Source organism: Thalassophryne amazonica, chromosome 3, assembly GCF_902500255.1.
Source record: "Thalassophryne amazonica chromosome 3, fThaAma1.1, whole genome shotgun sequence".
In the NCBI taxonomy this organism is placed as follows: Eukaryota; Metazoa; Chordata; class Actinopteri; order Batrachoidiformes; family Batrachoididae; genus Thalassophryne; species Thalassophryne amazonica.
In genome coordinates, this window is record NC_047105.1 from 56472089 (window position 1) to 56497651 (window position 25563).

The following is a 25563-nucleotide window of genomic DNA, read 5'->3' on the forward strand; positions in this document are numbered from 1 at the left end:
TATATAAATAAAATTGATTGATTGATTGATTAATGTGGAGTTGCGTCAGGAAGGGCATCCGGCGTAAAACTTGTGCCAATTCAACATGCAGATCCACCTTGGATTTGGTGTGACGACCCCAAGTGCAAACAAGGGAGCAGCCAAAGGGACTTACTATATTATTCCACATAAGCAGCACAATGTGGTCCCACAGGTACCGGCTGGTTTTTATTTTATTTTATTTTATTTTTTTATTCCACATAAGCAGCGCCATGTGGTGCACCTGGCACAGTTCCTGTTCGACGGACACTGGCGCGTGCACGATTTCTCACACCGGGTTTGTGCACGCCTGCCTGTCGGTGCAATGTTTTGTGCACGATGTTTCGTGCACTAATGTTGAACTGTTTCGTGCTGTTTTCCCGTTTTCGTCCAAACGCTGTCCAAACGTTGCACTATGTGTGAAGGGGCCCTTATGAAAGGAACCTGAAAAACAAGTCAAGGTTCGATTGCGGGATGCATACAATGGTCAGTGTATTTTGGAACAAATTGGGCTGTGAAAAGTCAATAAAATCCATGCGATTTCATTCAATGCACTGAAAAAAGTGTTGTTTTTCTATGATTTAAAAATATGCATTTGTTGTACATAATCAGAATGTGCCAAAATAAGAAAAGTTTATGTATCTCAATTAGATACACAACAAAATTATTTTATTTGTGCACATTCTGAAAATATGCAACTGATGTACACATTTAAGTCATATTTCCTGGACAAAGTGCCATCCATCCAGCCATTTTTTTCCGCTTCATCTGAGGTCGGGTCACAGGGGCAGCAGCTCAAGCAAAGCCGCCCAGACCTCTCAATCCACACACAACTCCTCTGGGGGAACCCCGAGGCGTTCCCAAGCCAGCTGCGAGACGTAGTCCCTCCAGCGTGTCCGGGGCCTCCTCCCGATGGGACGTGCCCGGAACACCTCTCCAGCAAGGCGTCCAGGGGGCATCCGAAAAAGATGCCCGAGCAACCTCAGCTGGCTCCTTTCGACGTGGAGGAGCAGCGGCTCAACTCCGAGCTCCTCCTGAGTGACCGAGCTCCTCACCCTATCTCTAAGGGAGTGCCCAGCCACCCTGATTTGAGGCATATTTCTGCAGCTTTCAAAGAACAGCTCTGTAGCACAGTGGTAAACTGAGTGGTAATCAGAGCTTTTGGAAGGTGCAGGTTCACGTCCAGTGGGTGGTATCTGTTTTATTGTTTATTTATTCCACATAGGTGGCGTGATGTGGTCCCAAAGGTACTGGCTGGTTTAAGTTTTTATTTATTCCACATGAGTGGTGCGATGTGGTGCACCTGGCAATGTTCCTGCTTGAAAGACACCGTCGTGTGCACGAGCTCTCGCACTGGGATCGTGCATGCCTGCCCGTCGGCACAATGTTTCGTCATGTACAAATTCGAACTGTTTGCACTGTCTCGCAGTATTGGTCCAAACGTCGTCCAAACTTCGCACTATGTGTGAAGGGGCCTTAAATTTTGTGGATGTCAGTGTCTTTGTATTTATTTCTCACAACAGAGGAAAGGTGACCCAAAAAATTGTTAATAGTTAGACAACTACCCCGTCCAACTGATGAGTATGTGTTATGTCTTCTCCAGACTATAAGCTATTTGATAACATGACTCGTGTGTCACATGCACCCGGGGCACAGTGAATCGGGGCACAGTGAATCAGTCTAGAAAGTGAGTTGCTAAGCCCCAGTATCAAGTGGATGACAAATGTTACTTGTTGAACCTTATGCATTTATTTTTTCATGAATTATTTCTATAATTTGTGTATATAAACAACTGTTTTCACGTTTGAACAGAAATTATGACAGTTGTATTCATAATAGTTTCTAAATGACTTATAACACTATATAAGACACTCACACATTACATAGTTGGTTTGCTGGATTATAGTTTGTATATGCATCAGCATATATTTAATCATTTTGAAGAACATTTCTGATCCACTGTGCCTGGCTTCCCCTACATAAGTATTCACAGCCTTTGCCATGAAGCTCAAAATTAAGCTCAGGCACATCCTGTTTCCACTGATCATCCTTGAGATGTTTCTACAGCTTAATTGGAGTCCACCTGGGGTAAATTCAGTAGATTGGACATGATCTGGAAAGACAAACACCTGTCTACATATAAGGTCCTACAGCCGACACTGCATGTCAGAGCACAAACCAAGCATGAAGTCAGAGTTTTATTTTTGTTTTTGTTTTTTGTGATACTATCATGAAATGCATCACATTTTGGTGAAGCGGTCAAGTTCCAGTCACAATTTTTAATCATAACCCTAACCAGGGGTGTCGGACTGGGGGGGGGGGGGGGGGGGGGGGTGTTAGGGTCAGGGTTAGGGTTAGGGGGTAAAGCATGGGGGGCCCCACAAAGAACTGGCATTAAATACATTTTTGTGTTGCATGTTATTAATATCCTTACAATTCATGTTGTAAAAGAATATAATTAGAATGAATGTATAAATGTTGTGAAACATAATTCTGCTCTAACAATAATATTGAAAGATCTCTGAGGACCCTTCCACCCCTGCACAGCTGTACAATGGTTTAGTCTAGGCGCATTCTGCCCCCCCCCCCCACACACACATCCCAAACAGGATCTGACAGAAAGAGGAGGTGTTTAGTAGAGCTGAAACAACTAATTGATTTAATTGATTATTAAAATAGTTGTCAACTAATTTAGTCATCAATTAGTTGTTAAATAATCATGAAAATATGTTTTTAAACATCACATATTACACTTTAGTCAGGCCTTTAAAATAGTTTCGTGGACTCTTGCTGTAATATGTTGTCAGTGGTTGAGATAGTTGCTGTAGTCATCTAAAAATGCTCATAATCGGGTGAAACCTGATAGAAATCTCTGTGGTGTGTCGGTGATGTATATGTGCAAAATAAAACAAAACACTACTCCAGGTATGTTTTTGATGAGAATATAACATAACTTTGTTACAAGCTCAAATGTTGAAGTTGCGTGATAAAGGCATTTTAATATAACTCACTTAAAGAAATAACGGCAAAACCCACATGTAAGTAAAAAAAAAAAAAAAAAAAGATTAATTGAAAAAATAATCGACCGATGAATTGATAACTAAAATAATCCTTAGTTGCAGCCCTAGTGTTTAGGCTGAAATAAAATATGTCTTTCCTTAAAAAATCAAAGGATTTCAAAGAAGAAGAGAAAAAAGGACAGGGAAAGAAAACGAAATGAGGGAAAGCAGCTGCTAACAAATTCTTTGAAAAGAGAGGTGAGCTTGAACGCTAGCTGTATTGAGTTGCGGGGTCTGGGGGACCAAATTGTACCATTTTCTAGAAAAATGGTACCCACGATGGTCCCTGGACAAAGTGCAGAAGTCCCAGAGAACAAAGAGACCAGATAGACAGGAGACGGAGACAAGAAGAAGAGGAGTGTCTCTCCCTTATTTAGCAGGAGTAGGGGAAAAACTACAGAGGATCTTCAGACAGCACAAAATCCCAGTTTACTTTAAACCGGTTAACACCTTGAGACAGAAATTAGTTCACCCTAAGGACAGGATCCCTAGTTACAAACAGAGCAATGTAGTGTATTCTATCAGATGTCAGGAAAACTGTAACGAACACTACATAGGTGAGACTAAGCAACCTTTACACAAAAGGCTATACCAGCACCGCAGAGAGGGCGCCAGTGGACCTCAGTCTGCAGTTCATCTCCACCTTAAAGACACTAACCACACATTTGAGGACAAGGAAGTTAAAATCTTAGCCAGAGAGAAGAAATGGTTTGAGAGAGGGGTCAAGGAGGCATTCTTTGTGAAACGTTTGAAACCCAGCCTTAACCGGGGAGGGGGTCTGAGACATGCTTTATCCCCTGTTTACAATGGGGTACTCAGGTCAAAGCAGTTTCAGTTTCATTCAGTTTCAGTTTTCATTCACGTCATCAGCAGAGTCGTCAAGGGAGCCATTAGGAGAGGGTCTGTCCCATCATTAGGAAGGACAGCTGCCCTGTCATTAGGAGGGTGCTAACTAGAGCACAATAGGTGCTAATTAGAGCTATTGTTTAGTCACTAGCCTATAGCAGTCTGCCTCTCGGTAGGAGGGGTCTGGTTAGGTTTAAAACTCCAGCTTTTGTGACTTCTTGATTATTCTTCTCTACAAGAGTCAAGACAGAAGTCAGACCACCAGCACAAGAATTTTAGCTGAGGAAGCTTCTGCGATTTGAAGCGGAACGTCCTCGCGTCAAGCAACCCAGTCCAGTCTAAGATTCAAGCTTCTCTACTATGTAAACCACCTGGACAACTGAGAGCCTACACAGAAACCTTTCCTTTAATTGCTACTATTAGGGGTCGCCACAGCAGATTTGTCTCCATCTCACCCTGTCCTCTGTATCTTCATCTGTCACACCAACCACCTGCATGTCCTCCTTCAGCACATCAATAATCCTCCTCTTTGGCCTCCCTCTTCTCCTCCAGCCTGGTGGCTCCATCCTCAGCATCCTTCTCCCTACATACCCTGTGTGTCTCCTCTGCACGTCCAAACTATTTCAGTCTCGCCTGTTTGACTTTGTCTCCAAATCGTCCTCCCTCTGATATATTCATTCGTAATCATGTCCATCTTCATCACTCTCAAAGAAAACTGCAGCATCTCCAGCTCTGCCACCTGTCTTTTTATTTTTGCTAGTGCCCCCATCTCTGAACTGTACAACACCCCTACTCCTTGCAACCATGCTATTCCACTGTGCTCATTCTCATGCACACATGTACCCAGTCTTGTCCTACTGAGTTTCATTCCCCTTTTATACAGAGCGTATCTCCCTGTCTCTAGGCTCACCTCAACCTGCTTGCTGCTCTCACCACAGATCACAGTGTCATTTGTGAACATCGTAGTCCATGGAGACTCCTGTCTGCCCATCACCATTGCAAACAAGAAAGGGCTCAGAGCAGATCCTTGATGTATAGCTGAGGACAATTTACTAGCCCCCTATGAAATGTAATGTTTTCTTCAATATTTTCCCAAGTGCTTTTTTAACAGAGCAAGGAATGTTCAACACAGCATTTATAAATTACATTTATAACTTACATTATTTTAATTTGCACACAGAAACAAAAAAAACTTCACAAACATTTCTTGACTGTTTTCAACAATTGCTAATGGCTTTTCCAAGTAATTTAAGGTTTTAACTGTATTAATGTGAATTCTTTTGTTTCATAAATTTATATAAAAGTATTTTGTGTCACATGTGTAACCTCTAAATAAAGAGATTATCTACCACAAAAATACCTAATCTTTTTGTTATCTTTTACATGTGTTATTTTTGGGGCATTCACATGATATTTTACACACCTAGATGGGTTGTAAGAGTTTCATTTTATTTTGAAACCAATCAGGACTTGACTGTTGAAAATCAGAGTGTAAGTACACGTCTACCCTCTGCTGGTAGAGTGTGCATGTCAAACACACAGGCTGCAGTGACTGTAATTACTATTTACTCTGGATACTACTCGTCTGTTGGATATTGTTTTAATTATATATATATATATATATATATATATATATAGAGAGAGAGAGAGAGAGAGAGAGAGAGAGAGAGAGAGAGAGAGAGAGAGAGAGAGAGAGAGAGAGAGAGAGAGAGAGAGAACTTTATCTTTATATTAGTTTTGAACAAACATAAGTTCAAAACTTTGAGTCATCCCTTGAATTTTTTTTAAATAATATCACTTAGTTTTGTGTTGTCAAAAATGGCCATAAATTGCACAAACTACTGAAGGTTTAGTGACTCGAAATTGATTAGATTTTCCAAGTAAAATAAACAAAGATATTGCAAAATGTTGACGGAAAGTGTCTTCTTGTCATGGACATAATTTCAAACAGCACACCCTTAAATGACGGCTACTGTCAAATGTGCATGTCATAACAGTATTCCTCACAAAGTGAATCCTAATACCTTCATCTCGATGATTTCACTCTTGTAAAATGTCCTTGCGGTCAAGTACTGCCTTAAGTGTATAGGTATTGGCTCCCGAATGCTCTTAACAAGTATGTTGCATAATATATACGAAAGGGCATGTTGTGTCAGCGTGTGATTATTGTAAAATAAATGACAGTTGTGCTACTTCCTCTGACTGTGGTGGTTTTTTGCTATGCCTGGTAGTCTGCTATAGACGCGATCCATTGCACAAGCCTGTGTACCACTGGCCACACCTTTCTACTCCTTGGAACAAGTAGCATGCGCAGATGAGCCAGACTCCACATATAAGTGACTGGCCTCCAGCTGTGAAGCAGACTGACTGAAGAAGAGCACAGTTACCAGGCCGATACGGGAACATGTTGTGGACAATATTCTTACTGCTTAATGGCCTGTTGCTTCTTGTCCTCCTCTACTCTACCCGCACACGGTAAGTCTGCTTATTTTGCAAATAATATAAATGTCTGATAGTGTGCAAAACATTACAAAAGTATGCTGCAAATAAAACAAGACAAAAAAATTGAGGAATACTGTCATTGCTGCGTACTGTGTGTACTAGTTGAAATCACCACTAATAAAGAAAACTGCTACAACTCTTTAGTGTTTGTGAGAATTCAAGTTGTGATCTTTTTTCATTGTTTGTAGAAATTTATTTACACACTCAGACTAGCTCATACACATTTAAATTCTTTTTATTTGCATATTTGAAATCTGTTTAGGCATAACCTGAGCTTAACTCCAAACCTGTTTTCCTTCAGTTTATTTTCCACAGTTGTTGCATGAATGAGTTTTGCTCTTTGCCTGACAGACAAACAAATGAGCCGCCACTAGACAAAGGTTTCCTTCCGTGGCTCGGGCATGCCCTTGAGTTTGGCAGAAATGCTGCAGAGTTTTTGGCTCGGATGAAAGACAAACACGGAGACATCTTTACAGTAAGTTCTGACACTTTGTTCAGTCTCTGTCATAGCAACGTATGAATAACTGTGATCGCTTGCTTTAAAATTGCTCAAATGTTACTCAGTATCACTGGGTTTGCATTCATGACATTCAGATTGCATACGACTGAGCAATCTGAGCACAGATCTGAAAGATGAAATCATCATGCCCCATGGATATGGCAGAAGCCTAAAAACAATGTTTTCAAATGTCAGCAACATGATCTTTTTTAAAGATATTTGTACTGATCGATCTGCAACAAGTTTACCAGTTTCCCTAAATTATCTTCATTTGAAACCCTCTAAAATTAACATTTCAGAGGCTTAAAGCATATTTTCTAAATTTATGTTGCTGTGCAAAGGTTTTAGGCACCTTGGTATTTTGACCAAAATTTGCCATATTGTTTTTCTTTGTCATGGATCAACACAAAAAGGGCAGCACAGTAGAAGAACTGAAGGACAACATTTCTGTAGTAATCTTCTCTTCCAAAAAGAAGATTTTCAGTTCAAGGTCACCTGTACCATATTCTCCATGCACATTTAGAGTTGCATCGAGGGCGTCCAGCAGACTTGACAGTCCAGAAGTGACAGTCCTGTGGGAAGAAATAGCAATAGTTAAAAGAAAGGAATGGATCAAATATTGGTACAAAATGGTCCATATATTCCTATTTCCAACAAAGATAGAATGTCTTCTGTTTAAAATAATAATAGTAATAACAATGTAATTATATAACAATTATATTATTATATTATATTATTATTATTATTATTATTATTATTATTATTATAGTAATGTAATTATAGAACAATTATACGTATATTGTTATAATAATAATGATAATAACAGTAATAATAATAATAACCATGTATAAAGTGCTATCACGTGTAATTTTGAAATACTTAACAATACAAAAATATTGCAATACAAATAACTGGATAATAAAACAACATACAAATCACAAAGAACAAGCTGCAAGCAACAACAAAGACAAAACTCAATATCGCATTCAAACATGATCACACTGAGTTAAATGAGATAATACCATCTTCCAGTCGTAACTGATGGGGAAAAGTGAGCTTTAAACACTTCAGTCAAATGTAGCATTCACAACATTAGTGCATGATATGTTGACTTTTTCTTAACTTTTGAAAATCTACAGTCAGCTATTAATTTACAAACCTCATTCTAAAATATAAAACTGATTTCTTCAGCATACAATGACACACTTGCAGATGATCATTTAAATAAAAAAGCGAGATTGTAAAAATGTGATTAAATACAACTTGAGTTTCTTTTTTATTGTAGGATACCACTTAGGTATTTTAAGGTATTTATTTATTTGTTTAACCTCACAAAAAATTGTTCTGTTAGCCAGGGCTGAGGTCCGGTGTCCCTGACCGAATGGTCCCCCCAAAAATTGGTCTGCCCTGCCTTTACTGCGCATGCGTCATTTTGGGGCATCAGCAACCTAATTTCTGTGCGTCTGCAGTGATTCACAGATTATCACCTCATTTCTACTTAAAACTGCACTCCAGTCATCATCTGTCTCAGTGACAGATATCTGAAGCTTTTGTACAACAATCATTTCCACATAAATTCAGCATTATTTCATCATAAAAGACAGGAGACCGGTCAGAGCACCACAGCAGCACATCTGAGTCTGACATGCTGCTGCGCCTCTGTCATTTCAAAGCGTCAGTAGTGACTCACCGATTATCACCTGATTTCTGCTTAAAACTGACTTTAGAAAGATTTAAGAGGTTTTACTTGTCATCTGATGGTTAATAATGACATTATTTCCTTTGATTGCTTTGGGTGTAGACAGTCAGTGTCAGACGTGCTGCTGTGGTCAGAAATTACACATTACGTAGTGAAGGCAGGGCGGACCGATTTTTAGAGGGGACTGTTCGGTTGGCGACACTGGACAAGCAGAAACTGAATGAATGAACAAATCAATCACAAAATTTTTTTCTATATTTAAAGGTGAATAGTGGCTACACAGTTCACTTGTTTATATTTTTTGTAAATATTAGATATTCATCAATATTTCACAAATGATAAACATTTTAGGCACAACAAATGTGCCTAAAACTTTTGTACGGTACTGTAGAGCAGATCATTTTCCTGAATAGGTCTTCAAACACATGAGAGGTCTGTTTGCATTCTTCTAAGTAAAAAGGTGCAAATACAAGGGTAGGCTGAAAAGTTCTAAGGCTCCCCATGAAGGAGTAATGCATTAACTGCATTATAGTGAGCCTTAGAACTTTTCAGCCTATTCTCGTACATCATATGTATCTATATATTTTGGACTAAAATTCCTCACTAAGGTTGATGAAAATTTTGAAACTCAGTATTTCTTTGAACAACTCTCAATTGTGTTGTCTAAGGTCCGTGTTGCTGGTCGCTACATCACGGTGCTGCTGGATCCATATTCCTTTGATGCCGTGCTGCAGGACACAGTGGGCTTTGACTTCACCCGCAGGAAAAGCCTGCTCATAAAAAGAATCTTTAATCTGCAGATGCCCAGCAACAATCCTTGTGCACAGAGGGAGTGGATGAAACGGTAATGACTCACGTCTTGGCATCACTTGGTGAGACAAATCCAGTTAAAGTGTGCAGCATGTCTCCATTTGGCATTTCCTCAGGTCCTTTAAAGACGTCAGCCTGTCCAAGCTTAGCAACTCCATGAGAAGTCACCTCCAGATGCTGCTCCCAAGAGACACTAGGTGGAGACAGGACGGACTCTTCAGCCTCTCTTACAGCCTGTTGTTCAGGTGACACAAAATAACACAACACTGTCAATCAGTGGGCAGCATGAGAGGGTGATAAAAGGATGCATTTTGTTTTTGTGGACAGGGCCAGTTACCTAACCTTGTTTGAGAGGCGAGACAACACTGACAAGGTCTACAAAGAGTTCCGCAAGTTTGATGGGCTTCTGTCCAAACTGGTTTACGGCACACTCAAACGAGGTAATGCTGCTAATGTCATCATATTTATGGACACAATTACCTTGGAGAAGGAGGTTATATTTTCATTTGTGTTTGTCGGTCATTAATTTGTCAGTTGGATTGTCATCAGGATATTGCAAAAGGACAGAAATAGATTTTAATTAAATTTGGGGATGGGGTAGGCACTGAGCCGGGGAAGAGTGTGTTATTGCAGTTCACATCCAGAACAACACTCTAAAAATGCTTATAGGGTTAGTTTGTGTAACTGAAATTGAAAAGTATTTTCAATATGAAAAAATAAGGTTGTTGTATGTTTACATTTTCATAGGTTGATAACTTACGAGATGGTACACAACTGTTCACAGTTTGATAAAGCAGTTGGGCATAGGTTGACAATGGAAAAAAAAATCTGGGATTTATTCTTGAGGTAAAACAAAGACAATAGAAAAGCTTAAATAAAATAATTTCGATACCTGATTACAACAAAATTTGGTTGGTTCAATTTATTTTTCCTCAGGCAGGACGGTGGATTAGTGGTTAGCACTGTTGCCTCACAGCAAGAAGGTCATGGGCTCGATTCCCACATGTGGCCTTTTTTGTGTGGTGTTTGCATGTTCTCCCCATGTTTGTGTGGGGGTGCTCCAGTTTCCTCACACTTAAAGACATGCAGGTTAGGTGAATTGGAAACTTTATAATTGTCCAGGTCTCCCTTGTAAAAGAGGTCTCAATCTCAATGGGACTAAGCTGGTTAAATAAATAAAATAAATATAACAAAGCAAATCAAGTATACCAAACCACTTAACTAAATGCTTTCCTGAATGTGAGTTACTCTGACTATAAAGATCTCATGGCATTTAGATACTGAGTAGTGGCTGAGTTGGAATTACTTAAAAAGATCCATGAAAAATGTTACCTTAATTTTATTTATTTGTTTTGTTTGCTTGCTTGTTTGTTTATTGTTAAGCATAAAGTGTTGGATCTTGCCTTTTATCTTTGATATCTCAGTAGAACATGACAGGTTTGCAATAAAAATTGGTAGAAATTTATATAAGAAAATCCATAAAGAATTAGAGTTCATTGAGTTTTGTGGTGGATACAGATAAAGGGGTGAATATTTGATCCTTGAGCTTTGATTCTGACACCTTCACTCCTGTGATCAGGATTCATGTTGTATTCAATGATTAGTCATGAAAATATGCCCTTTGAACCTGATTCATTTGTTCCATATACTGCCTTCTCTCTCAGCAGTGAAGAATGAAGATCTGAATATTCTCCTTGATCCTGAATTCTTTGATCCTATAATCAGGATTTCTGATTCATGCAGCATTAAGCATCAAAAGTCAGCATCTGGGCTTTAATCTTGGTTCCTTTGATTCGGGTCCTACCTAGGATCTTTGATCTCTGATCCTGTTTCCTTTGTCCTTATAATCAGTCTTATTAATTAATTGGGTTGTCAATAAGGATCAAAGGTAATAATCTGATCATTAGTCCTAATTTCTTTAATACAGATCGCAGGATCAAAGACAGCTACAAATGCATGACATCCTTGGGGAGGTTCAAGCATCAAAAATCATCAGCTGTCAGGATCAAAGATGACTCATCAGGATCACAGATTATGAGCATAAATCATAAATCAAAATCTAAGAATATCAGAGAAAAAACAAAGGAATAACCATCTCTCAATGAAACGGAAGGATATAAAATAAAAATGTAAACAGGTGTAAAGAGAGAACTGTTGGATCTTTTTTGAGACATGTTCTATCTGAGTCCCCTTCAAGTGTTTGACTTTGTGTTGGATTTCTAACAGGAGAAAGCAGAACAGCCACTTTGTCACAGGAGTGCCTGTGGGAGCTGCTGTACCCAGAAGGTTTGGATGAAGGGTCAAAGTTGAATTCTTGGCAGCAGAACTATCACCAGTTCCTGCAGGAGGAGGGAGTAGATGCTGAAATGCAAAAACGGGCTTTTTTGTACCAACTCTGGACCACCCAGGTGAGTGCTGCTTCTAATGCAGTGTATCTCTCTCTGTCACACACACACACACACACACACACACACACGATCCTTTTCCACACCCTGTGAACATGCCTGAATTCCTCGCCATGGTGTTCAGTCACCCAACAACAACAGTAAGGTAGCAGTTCTGTACTTGTCCCTCCCAGCTCCCTGTCTCAACCTGTGATTCAGAGAGGAATTTTGCCCCGTTGTGATGCAGTTTCAGTGACACTTCGAGTGAAGTCCAACCGTTTTCTATGTGACTAACAATGTTTACGTTAAAGCTGAGCACTTCCTCTTTGTAGCAAAATCTTCACACATTTGCATAACTTCATACCCGCCATGTGCCAGTCAGTCTAACAGGTTATTTGTACTGTTGACTGATATAGCTTAAGGTGTGTACACATTCCTGCATACCGTGTAACTCTTCAGTTTGAACGAATCAGTAATATGGAGTTCACCCATAATTAAGTAAGGCTTCTAATACACCTGTACAGCCCTAAATCAAAAAATGTTGGGACATGTGCAAGTCAAGTCAAATCTAGGAGCCTTGCTTTGCAGCATCCACAACACCATGGAACCACATTGGGTCCTGGATGGCAACCACCCAGACAGCCAGTCCATTCCCAAATCTCTAAAATAAACATCTATCCATCGCAGCCAGATGAAGCGTGGATGTCTCCTTGGCCTTCTCCAGGTACTGGGGTCCACAACACTCATGCACCTGTGTACTGCATCATGCACAGAAAATTGGGCCACATGACCAAAATGTCATGGCTGACGCTTTCTCTCTTAGTAACCGCTTTATTTGATACAAAGTCAATCCAGTGGTTCATACTTGCCCTTCAGGCACTGAAATACATTCAGATTCCATGAATCACTTCATGATATTATGCACTGTAGAGGAAGAAATATACAAATCCTGTTGAATCTTTGTTTGAGGAACAGTGGTTTTAAATAATCAGAATTTCAAAATAATTTTCTCATGCATTTCTTGACAAATGGAAGATCTTTTGTCCATCTTTGATACTCCAAGACTCAAAGCCTTTCATGGATACTGCTTTTGTACTTTTGCTTTATCACCTGTTGTCACCAACAGCTTGAAATATCATTGTTTTATTCATTTATTTTTACTGACTGCAAGTCCCCCATCCCAGGTTTTTGTAATGTGTTATTCACTTCAAATGCAGGAATGGATGTATATTACAGTAACAAATGAATGAATGGTTTGAAGTTAACCACCCAAAACATGAAATACATCGGTTTCATACTGACTCCAATGAAACGGAAGTCAAAATAAAATATAAGAAGCACTATGAGTTTTGTTGGCTTGCACTTCCCATACTATCCAAACATTTTCTGATTTGGGGTTGTATAAATGTAGCTACAAATTAGCAATATTTATAGGCTCCAGCCCCCTGCGACCCTTAATTGGACTAAGCGGTAGAAGATGAATGAATGAATGAATATATCACAGAGCCTTTGAACAGAAATATTCCCTTTGTGGCCTTGCCAGTCGTGACAAGTCCCGATTAAGCCAATGCCATTGCTGCACCCTGCCAGCTGGGGGAGATAGCGTGTTGTTTGCTTTCTGACTTCTGCAGCCATGCTGCATTTTAGCTTCAGCAGCTTTCTGTCATTCTGTGTACAACACTTTCTTACTCTTAAGAGTACAGTGTGTCATTGAAGGGAGACCTTGGTCAGGGTGCCCACTGTGGGTTCTTAAATCCCTTCTGCTCCACTATGGGAGAAAGCTCTTGTCTTTCAGCATGTATGCTTGAGTTTCAGGCACACAATCTCTTTTTAGGCAGGCAAGTGGATAAACATCATCATGAAGGGATTAGATGTAAGACCAGTGAGAAGGGACAGACTGATTACGGGTCATGCTTTAGACTGAGGTATTTCAGTGTCGATTGCTATAATCACATGGTCTGTGGTTTGAAATACTATATCCAGACTGAAATGGATTTTGAACTAAATTTATTGTGGTGATTGTCTTTATCCCAATGCATTGTTATTTAAAAAAAAAAAAATCCTCACTGCACAGACAGAGGTGCTCTTGAACCACATAGACATGCCCTTTATGGAGAACGTTGAAGACAGTCTTACCTGCTTCCCTGACAAAGGTTACAGAAGTGGTCATGAGGTTCTTAATCAGGTGCCATGGGTGGATGAGATGAACCTGTGGATGTTGTTTCACAGTCCACGCTGACTTGCATTTTGTGTGTGATGTGGAGGTGGGCAATAGTGCCACTGGTACTATTTTTTTTTAATATAAGAGGACTAGAGGATAAAGTAAGTCCCTTCGGCTGCTCCCTTGTTTGCACTTGGGGTCGCCACAGCAAATCCAAGGTGGATCTGCATGTTGAATTGGCACAAGTTTTACGCCGGATGCCTTCCTGACACAACTCCTCATTACATGGAGAAATGTGGCAGGGGTGGGATTTGAACCGGAAACCTTCCGCACTGAAACCAAGTGCACCACTTGGCCACCACCCCTGCTAATGCCATGGTGATGACACCTGACTTTGAGCAACTGTTCAGACTTTGATTTAGGGTAAAGAATAAAAAAAAAAACACAAACACAAACAACAACAACAACAACAACAACAAAAAAACAAAAACAAAAGAACAATGGACCAGCTGTCTCTTATGGTATGGCTGAGATAACATATTCACGTATCATAAACTGCATAACTAGCAGAACTCCTGAATGCATGGAGGTAGTGTGTCTGAACATGACGGTCATAACAAAGTACAAGAATGTGCAAAATTGTTTGCTTAGCAGAAGTCAAGAAAGGTCTCTTCAATGAATGAATGAATGAAACAATATATTCATTCAGGATAGCCCAATTACATGCACAGTACACAGTATCTCACTCACTATGAAAATGTTTCCAATGCGGTCCTTACACAAATATACAAACAATCATTACCAAAGCATACCACATTAAAATGAAATTATACAATTTTAAAAGAAACTAAAATAAGATAAAATAAAATAAAAAGGTAGGACTGCGGTAAACCAGAGAATAGAACATTGCAGTAGTCCAGTCTCAAAGAGACAAATACATGGAGTAGAGTCTCTGTATCAGCCACATACAGGGTGGGATGAATCTTCGCTATGTTTTGAAGGTGGAAGAAAACAGTCCTTGTGATATCTCTCATGCATAGGTCAAAGGACAATGTGGGATCAAAAATCACCTCAAGATTCCTCAGTTTGTCAGTGTGATGCATGACACACAAGACTAAGCATTAGCTGGTCAAACTGACATTGATGTCTCACTGGACCAATGGCCATCACTTTGATCTTGTCCAAGTTTAAAAGTAAGAAATTAGTGGACATCCAGCTTTTCACTGATGCAAGGCAATCCTCTAAGGACTTTATGTTTACGAGATGAGCAGCAATTACCGGCATGTACAACTGAGTGTCATCAGTGTAGCAATGAAAAGTAATCCCATAATGCCACAGTATGTGCCCAAGGGTTGCTATATTAAAGAAAAAAGCAGGAGGTCCAAGACGGACTCTTGTGGACCCCCCATGTCAACAAGGTTTGAGGTAATGTTGTACAGGACACAGTGAGACAGTGAGCACACAGGTTCTTCACTGTTGAGGACTCCAGCAACTGGAAAAGCCAAGAGGTTGCCCATGTTTCAAGTAGCTGCAGTAGATAGATGTCTGCTTTCAATAAGCAAGGTTGGCACAGTTGTCTGCGTGGGTGCTTGGGCAGTTGCTATCCAGAACTTCACAGGTTCATTGAGACCAGAGCAGACCAAATATTAATTTTTTTTGGCTCTGTTTAACTTTGGTTCTAACATCAAGAAGGTGATCAGAGTGAAAACGTGGCTTCTTTCTGTTAAAACATGTCAACTATGCAGGCCTGCCTTTGTAGGTGTTTCACGGACATCTCCTGAGAGGAAACCCCAGGTTTGGCCCAGAACACTTTGGAAGAATTAATAGCAACCAGTTTGGATGATTACACTTTGGGAAACCTAGATGGTGTTGGAGGATGTAGCTGGGTGAATGATGTCTGCATTACATTACTCAGCCTTGGACCTTTTTGACCCCAGAAACCTGGTCTTGGGCCACTCAACCCCAGATATATTAACAAAAAGAGGTGGATGGGGAGATATCAAGAAAATCCATTATCTGACAGTCACTTATTTCCATAGTGCATTTAATTTTGCACCTAACCTTTCGAATACCACCATCCTGCATATTATACAGACTCATTATAACTGGGGTTCTGATGAACTAAGAAGTTAGGCAGACAATGTGACACACCTCTGGACATGTTGGGGCTTTTGCTTTGGCTGTCAATAGACATTTGACATGAGATGAGTGGAAGCAAGAATAACAGCTCCCTTAATCCATAGCAATTAGTGTCTGACAGGCTCAGGTGTTTCTCCCTGTGAAGCTGACAGCATCTTTAAAGTGTGTGTGTGTGGGGGGGGGGTTCTCACATTAGTCATATCCAGACAAAGTGCTGAGAAGTAACATTAGTTAAATCGAAATTAAAATAAGTGATTCAGTTGAAACATCTCAAAGTCATCTACACTTACTGGCCACTACATTCCGTACGCTGTGTTAGCACCAGGTTCAACCACTTTTGTATTCAGAACCATCTTGACTACCTTATTCTTTGTGGCATAGATTCAGCAAGTTTCTGGAAACATTCTTCAGAAATTTGAATTCATGTTGATATGATGACATCACATAGTTGCCACAACATTACACCACCAGAAGAAAGTCGTATATAGTACCCAGGTGGATATACTGGTAGCACAGCTCCTTATCCACTGAACTGCCTCCTCTACACCACCACCAGCCCAAATTGTGGATACAAGACAGGATGGATACCTTGTTCTTCACTTCTCTTGCTATTCTATTCTTGTACATGTCCTGCACTACCCTAACATACTTCTCTGCCACTCCAGACTTCCTCATACAATACCACATCACTTCTCTTGGCACCCTATCATAAGCTTTTTCTAAGTCCACAAACACACAATGTAACTCTTTCTGTACTTCTCCAACAGTATTCTCAGAGCAAACATTGCATCTGTAGTGCTCTTTCTTGGCATGAAACCATATTGCTGCTCACAGATCTCCACCTGTTTTCTAAGCCTAGCTTCTACTACTCTTTTCCATAACTTCATGCCGTGGCTGATCAGCTTTATGCCTCTGTAGTTACTGCAGCTCTGCACATCACCCTTGTTCTTGAAAATAGAAACCAGCACGTCGTCTCCACTCCTCAGGCATCATCTCACTTTTCCATGCCTCCACTGGAATGTTATCTAGACTAGCTGCCTTTCCACTCTTCATCCTCTTCATAGCAACCCTCACTTTTTCCTTACTAATCTCTTGTACTTCCTGATTTACTCTCACCACATCATCCAGCCTTTGCTCTCGCTCATTTTCTTTATTCATCAGCTCTTCAAAATATTCCCTCCACCTTCTCAGCACACACTCCTCACTTGTCAGCACATTACCATGTGCATCTTTTACCACCCTAACCTGCTGCACATCCTTTCCAGCTTTGTCCCTTTGTTTGGCCAGTCGGTACAAGTCCTTTTCTCCTTCCTTACTATTCAACTTCTTGTACAGCTCGCAATATGCCTTTTCCTTCACTTTTGCCACTTCGCTTTTCACCTTACGCCGCATCTCCTTGTACTCCTGTCTACTTTCTTCATCTCTACGACTATCCCAAAACTTTTTCGCCAACCTCTTTCTCCTTATGCTTTCCTGGACCTCTTCAGTCCACCACCAAGTCTCTTTGTCTTCCTTCTACTGTCCAGATGTCATACCCAGTACTGTCCTAGCTGTCTCCCTCACCACATCTGCAGTACTTTTCCAGTTGTCCAAAATTGCTTCCCTTCCAACCAGTGCTTCTCTCACCTGCTCGCTAAATTTTACACAGTCTTCCTCCTTCAGCTTCCACCATCTGATCCTTTGTTGAGCTCTCACTCTCTTTTTCTTCCTTACCTCTAAAGTCATTCTACAAACAACCATCCTATGCTGTCTAACGACACTCTCTCCTGCCACCACCTTACAGTCTCTGATTTCTTTTAGCTTGCATCTCCTATAAAGAATGTAGTCCACCTGTGTGCACCTTCCTCCACTCTTATATGTTACCCTGTGCTCCTCCCTTTTCTTAAAGTAGGTATTCACCACAGCCATTTCCATTCTTTTAGCAAAATCAACTACCATCTGTCCTTCCCCATTCCTATCCTTGATACCATATCTACCCATTACTTCCTCATCACCTCTGTTCCCTTCACCAACATGCCCACTGAAGTCTCCTCCTATCACCACTCTTTCATGCTTGGGCACACTCTCCACCACCTCATCTAACACACTCCAGAAATCTTCTTTCTCCTTCATCTCACAACCTACCTGTGGGGCATATGCACTGATGATATTCATCATCACCCCTTCAATTTCCAACTTCACACTCATCACCCTGTCAGACACTCGCTTAACCTCCAACACACTTTTAACATACTCTTCCTTTAAAATGACCCCAACACCATTTCTCTTCCTGTCCTCACCATGGTACAACAACTTGTACCCACCGCCGATGCTCCTGCTCTTACTTCCCTTCCACTTGGTCTCTTGCACACACAATATCTATACCTTTCTCCTCTCCATCATATCAGCCAGCTCTCTCCCTTTACCAGTCATACTACCAACATTCAAAGTCCCCACACTCATTTCCACCCTTCTAGTTTTCTTCTTCTCCCGCTGTTTGTGGCAATGTTTTCCTTCTCTTCTTCGTCATCTTAACTTCCTTAATCCATAGCAATTAGTGTCTGACAGGCTCAGGTGTTTCTCCCTGTGAAGCTGACAGCATCTTTAAAGTGTGTGTGTGTGTGTGTGGGAGGGGGGGGGGGGTTCTCACATCAGTCATATCCAGACAAAGTGCTGAGAAGTAACATTAGTTAAATACAAATTAAAATGAGTGAAACATCTAAAAGTCATCTACACTTACTGGCCACTACATTCCGTACGCTGTGTTAGCACCAGGTTCAACCACTTTTGTGTTCAGAACCATCTTGACTACCTTATTCTTTGTGGCATAGATTCAGCAAGTTTCTGGAAAAATTCTTCAGAAATTTGAATTTATGTTGATATGATGACATCACATAGTTGCCACAACATTACACCACCAGAAGAAAGTCCTATATAGTACCCAGGTGGATATACTGGTAGCACAGCTACTTATCCACTGAACTGCCTCCTCTACATCACCACCAGCCCAAATTGTGGATAGTCCCCACTCTCATTTCTACCCTTCTAGTTTTCTTCTTCTCCCGCTGTTTGTGGCAGCGTTCTCCTTCCCTTCTTCGTCATCTTTGCCCAGCAGTAGCCCAATTTCCACCGGCACCCTGTTGGGCAACAGCACCGGTGGCGGACATTGTTAACCCGGGCCACGAGCGATCCGGTATCGGAATTCGATTCTTAGTCTGCATAGTTGGGTTGGCTTGTTTTACGCCGGATGCCCTTCCTGACACAACCCTCCTCATTTTTCCGGGCTTGGGACCGGCACTCAGAATGTACTGGCTGCACACCCCATGTGGCTGAGTTTTGGACCAGATCTACATACCTACATGCATTGGGTTATGTCCATATCCAAAAAGTGATTTATTATTCCAAGGGTATACTCACATTGTACATTTTGTTTTTCTGTTTAGTGTAATGTTGGACCTGCTGCCTTTTGGCTTCTTGGCTTCTTGCTCACACACCCTGAGGCCATGGAGGCGGTTTGCACAGAGATCAGAGGAGTTACTCCACAGGACAGATCCCGACAGCATTTCCTGCTCAACATCTCAGAAACACACAATACACCTGTGTTTGGTATGCAACACAGCCTTTTCACAAATTCACTTGAGCTCTTCCACCTTGGGGTTTTAGCCATCCAGTGAGGTGGAAATAAAAGCTTGTTTGACACATTGGGAACAACATCAATGCAGTGAAGGCTGATAATGAAAATAAAAGTTGGATTAGGTTGATTTAATTCAACATATTGCCTTTTCCATATATTCATTTTTTGTGCAAGCAGTTGTGCCTTTAGAGATAATGCTTGAGGGCACTGCTGATTTAACTTACAGCGACAGCCCTCTGACATCATCCACTCAGTTGTCCTTTCCATTATGCAGATAGCGCTCTGGGTGAGACCCTCCGGCTCACTGCTGCAGTAATGATCAACAGAGATGTGGTGCAAGACAGGATCCTGCACATGGCCAATGGCCAAGAGTACCACCTAAGACAAGGGGACACCATCTGCCTGTTCCCCTACCTCAGCCCTCAGATGGACCGACAGATACATGAAGAACCACAGGTAGGTGGTACAGATCAAAAATGTGAAAACGAAACAGTAGGATTCGTGCAGACATGACACTAATATAATGAAAGGCATCACAGGGCTAATGCGTCTACATACATTTTTCTGTAATGGTGTTTTTTTACTATGTATGACTTCATCATAGTAGAGACTCGGCTCCGCACCTTGGAAAATCCTACAGCTAGCCAGGCCCCTGTAGTCGGTGCGGACCAAGGTAGCTTAGCCGCCGTTAGTTCCCCTCCGGCAGATCCCGAGCAGGTGGGATAGCAGGCCGACTGGGTGACTGTGAGGAGGAAGCGTAGTCCTAAACAGAAGCCCCGTGTACACCGCCAACCCGTTTACATCTCTAACCGTTTTTCCCCACTTGGCGACACACCCGCCGAGGATCAAACTCTGGTTATTGGCGACTCTGTTTTGAGAAATGTGAAGTCAGCAACACCAGCAACCATAGTCAAATGTCTTCCGGGGGCCAGAGCAGGCGACGCTGAAGGAAATTTGAAACTGCTGGCTAAGGCTAAGCGTAAATTTGGTAAGACTGTAATTCACGTCAGCAGTAATGACACCCGGTTACGCCAATCGGAGGTCACCAAAATTAACACTGAATCGGTGTGTAACTTTGCAAAAACAATGTCGGACTCTGTAGTTTTCTCTGGGCCCCTCCCCAATCGGACCGGGAGTGACATGTTTAGCCGCATGTTCTCCTTGAATTACTGGCTGTCTGAGTGGTGTCCAAAAAATGAGGTGGGCTTCATAGATAATTGGCAAAGCTTCTGGGGAAAACCTGGTCTTGTTAGGAGAGACAGCATCCATCCCACTTTGGATGGAGCAGGTCTCATTTCTAGAAATCTGGCCAATTTTCTTAAATCCTCCAAACCATGACTATCCAGGGTTGGGACCAGGAAGCAGAGTTGTAGTCTTACACACCTCTCTGCAGCTTCTCTCCCCCTGCCATCCCCTCATTACCCCATCCCCGTAGAGATGGTGCCTGCTCCCAGACCACCAATAACCAGCAAAAATCTATTTAAGCATAAAAATTCAAAAAGAAAAAATAATATAGCACCTTCAACTGCACCACAGACTAAAACAGTTAAATGTGGTCTATTAAACATTAGATCTCTCTCTTCTAAGTCCCTGTTAGTAAATGATATAATAATTGACCAACATATTGATTTATTCTGCCTTACAGAAACCTGGTTACAGCAGGATGAATATGTTAGTTTAAATGAGTCAACACCCCCGAGTCACACTAACTGCCAGAATGCTCGTAGCACGGGCCGAGGCGGAGGATTAGCAGCAATCTTCCACTCCAGCTTATTAATTATTCAAAAACCCAGACAGAGCTTTAATTCATTTGAAAGCTTGTCTCTTAGTCTTGTCCATCCAAATTGGAAGTCCCAAAAACGAGTTTTATTTGTTGTTATCTATCGTCCACCTGGTCGTTACTGTGAGTTTCTCTGTGAATTTTCGGACCTTTTGTCTGACTTAGTGCTTAGCTCAGATAAGGTAATTATAGTGGGCGATTTTAACATCCACACAGATGCTGAGAATGACAGCCTCAACACTGCATATATATATATATATATATATATATATATATATGCCATGCTTATAGGCCATGGGACATGTAATGAATATTTGCCTAATTTTTCTTTTTCGTGCAACAATGGTGGGGGCAAACTAAAACTGATATGGCTTTGTAGTTAAAGTGTCCCTGATCAGGTATATCAATGTTCTCCAAACTATTGTGAAATACTGCAAGGTCTTTTCTTGCATCTGCAGGGGTGGGGTGGGGAAAGGGGACAAATTTATACCACGTATTTGATGAAAAATTATTATCAGCAGGTCATCTAACGATATTATTAAGGTTTATAATGTAACTCTTTTACAAGTAACAACTGCACATTTTTGCAGAAAACCATCAAGAAGATGCATATTCTTAACCCCATTTGTACAATATCATCCTTTGACCAACAACATGACTTCTAATTTGTTCTTGTCTCCTCTTAACAGAGTTTTAGATATGATCGCTTCCTAAATGATGATATGACAGAGAAGAAAATATTCTACAAGGATGGAAAGAGGCTAAAGTACTACACCATGCCTTGGGGGGCAGGAACAAACATGTGTGTTGGGAAAGTGTTTGCTGTGGCAGCCATTAAACAGTAAGTGTAAAAATATATTGTTCAGAATCAAAGTCTTTACCGTTTTTAACTTCTGATTATTAAATGACCCCAGAAACATCCACTTTCACATGTCACTGTTATTATTCAGTCCTGCTTTCACACCCTCAGTCATTAATAACAACAGGCTTTAATGTGACTGCTTTTCCTCTGTACCACAGAATATGTGAAAGTGGCTCAGACTAAGGGCCCCTTCACACATAGTACGAATATGTACAACTCAGGGCGACTCACAGCGGAACAGCTCGTATGAGCAAACCGCAAAAACATTGCGCTGATGGGCAGGCATGTACGATGCTGCTGCGACGGTTTGTGCATGCAGGAACACAGTGTGAGCAGCTGCACCACATCACGCCACTGATGTGGAGAACAATAAAATAAAAACCAGCTGTATAATTAGTGAATACCACTGGGGTGCTATAAATAATACATAAAAGGGGACACAATACAGAACCCTGTGGTTAAATAACCCTGGTTAAATAAAAAAATGCCACTCACAGGATTTGAACCTGTAAGCTCTGATTACCAGACAGAAACTTTACCACTGCACTATCATCACTGGCCTGCAATTGGTGCATAAAAATGCCTAAAATCAACAAGGACATGTGTGCGGCCGCTGCAGCCCGGCGCAAAGGTGAAAGACATTTTATATATTTCCACGTGAGGACAGCAGGCAGAGACATGCACCTCATGGAGGAATGTTTCAAGTTAATTTCCTTCCAAACATGGAATGTGTTCTCAAGCTGGAATGTCCAGGAGCAGAGATCTTTACAGTCGTGGCTGTGAGCGGACATGCCCCCCCCCCACCATCCGTTCAGCGCCCAGTCCAACGTGTCACTCTGTGTTATGTGGCCATTCGTTTTCATTATTTGTTATGTAACTGTGTATGTAGGTATTGTCGTAATTATTTATATAACTGTCCTGGTGGTGGTTTCTGTGTTTGTAATATGCGCACTGAGCTGTCATGCAGCTGTCAGTGTGCTGCAATCAGCTGACAGGCCCCTCCCCGTGCTGTGTGCGATCAGATCTGGCTGTCCAGCCCCCTTGTGATCAGATCTGTACATACATATAAGCATTTTATGCAAGCGTGACACATGCGCACATGTGTGAGACACATGCACCACATGTGTGTGGCTTTTTGCAACTACACAATTGTGGGGCACTTAAACAAATTTCACATCCAGCTCAACAGTGATCACCTGCTGACTGTTTTCATGATGACAGTATGAATGGCCACACATTTTCTAAGTGCCAAGCGAGCGGTGTTAGATCGTTCGTGTGTGTCACCTGAAATCTGGCCGACACTTGCCGCGAGAGGGTTCGATGGGCTCACACAGCGCACACTGTCTTTCATCCGCTGGTGTGCACAAATAGTTGTAGCACCAGGTGTACGAGGCATTGGAGGCAGCTACAATTTTACATGTTTTGCATACGATTCCTGCTTCATGTCCACATACTATGTGTGAAGGGGGCCTAATAGAGGACAGTAACAGTTTTTGCCAGACAACATGTTCAATTAAAAAATGTAAAAGGATAAACGTAGACCCAAATCTAAAAAGGGCAACTGGGTAGTTCTTGCTTTACACTGGAAAAATGACTGCTTTTACCATTTTGTAGTCTACATATTTTATGCCCATTATAATTGGTCAGACGCAGCTGTATGAAACAATATGTTTAATGATATCAAGGTTATTTATTTTTGGTGCGTGTGTGACTCTAACTCCTTTGTTCTTGGCGACTACAGATTTGTCTTCATGGTCTTGACGCATCTTGATCTAGAGATGTGTGACCCAAAGGCTCACCTACCATCAATTAACCACAGCCGCTATGGTTTTGGGGTCATTCAGCCGGATGGAGACTTGCAAGTCCGATATAGACTCCGTGGCCATCTCAGTGAAGTGTGATTTTTTTTTTTTAATTTTCACAATTAATGTGAAAATATAGTTAGTGCACTGGATTTCTTTATGTGTAGCTTTATTTATTATATTTTACTCTATAGCTCTATAGTTTATAGTGATACGGAGTTTAGTAACAGTTTTTGTATTTGCGTTAGTTGTATGCAATTATTTCAATAAAGAAAAGAAAACAAAGCAAGCAATATGAAGTGTATTTCTTTCTGATAGTACAACCCCTGGCAAAAATTATGGAATCACCGGCCTCGGAGGATGTTCATTCAGTTGTTTAATTTTGTAGAAAAAAAGCAGATCACAGACAAGACACAAAACTAAAGTCATTTCAAATGGCAACTTTCTGGCTTTAAGAAACACTATAAGAAATCAAGAAAAAAATATTATGGCAGTCAGTAAAGGTTACTTTTTTAGACCAAGCAGAGGAAAAAAATATGGAATCACTCAATTTTGAGGAAAAAATTATGGAATCACCCTGTAAATTTTCATCCTCAAAACTAACACCTGCATCAAATCAGATCTGCTCATTGACAATGACCCTGTGCCATGACATTGACCCTACGTGTCTTCTTGCAAGAAATGTTTTCGCAGTTTTTGCTCTATGGTAAGATGCATTATCATCTTGAAAAAATGATTGTTTTTTTCTGTTTAGGTGTTAATGATGGCTTTCGTTTAGCTTTTCTGTATGTAAATCCCATTTCCATTAGGCGGTTTCTTACAGTTCGGTCACAGACGTTGACTCCAGTTTCCTCCCATTCGTTCCTCATTTGTTTTGTTGTGCATTTTTCAATTTTTGAGACATATTGCTTTAAGTTTTCTGTCTTGACGCTTTGATGTCTTCCTTGGTCTACCAGTATGTTTGCCTTTAACAACCTTCTCATGTTGTTTGTATTTGGTCCAGAGTTTAGACACAGCTGACTGTGAACAACCAACATCTTTTGCAGCATTGCATGATGATTTACTCTCTTTTAAGAGTTTGATAATCCTCTCCTTTGTTTCAATTGACATATCTCGTGTTGGAGCCATGATTCATGTCAGTCCACTTGGTGCAACAGCTCTCCAAGGTGTGTTCACTCCTTTTTAGATGCAGACTAATGAGCAGATCTGATATGATGCAGGTGTTAGTTTTGGGGATGAAAATTTACAGGGTGATTCCATTTTTTTTTCCTCTGCTTGGTCTAAAAAAGTAACCATTACTGACTGCCACAATCTTTTTTCTTGATTTCTTATAGTGTTTCTTAAAGCCAGAAAGTTGCCATTTGAAATGACTTTAGTTTTGTGTCATGT

The 25563-nt window shown here is 40.9% G+C and overlaps 1 protein-coding gene across 1 annotated transcript; it reads left to right on the top strand.

Moving 5' to 3' along the window:
- The first annotated feature begins 6181 nt into the window (after positions 1–6181).
- On the top strand, positions 6182–24439 carry ptgis (prostaglandin I2 (prostacyclin) synthase). The gene is made up of 10 exons (XM_034166375.1): positions 6182–6398; positions 6777–6900; positions 9292–9467; positions 9550–9678; positions 9761–9873; positions 11660–11841; positions 19540–19702; positions 20005–20186; positions 22200–22351; positions 24114–24439. The coding sequence occupies exons 1-10, from the start codon at positions 6328–6330 to the stop codon at positions 24271–24273; spliced, it is 1452 nt and encodes a 483-aa protein (XP_034022266.1). The 5' UTR covers positions 6182–6327; the 3' UTR covers positions 24274–24439.
- Positions 24440–25563: the final 1124 nt, after the last annotated feature.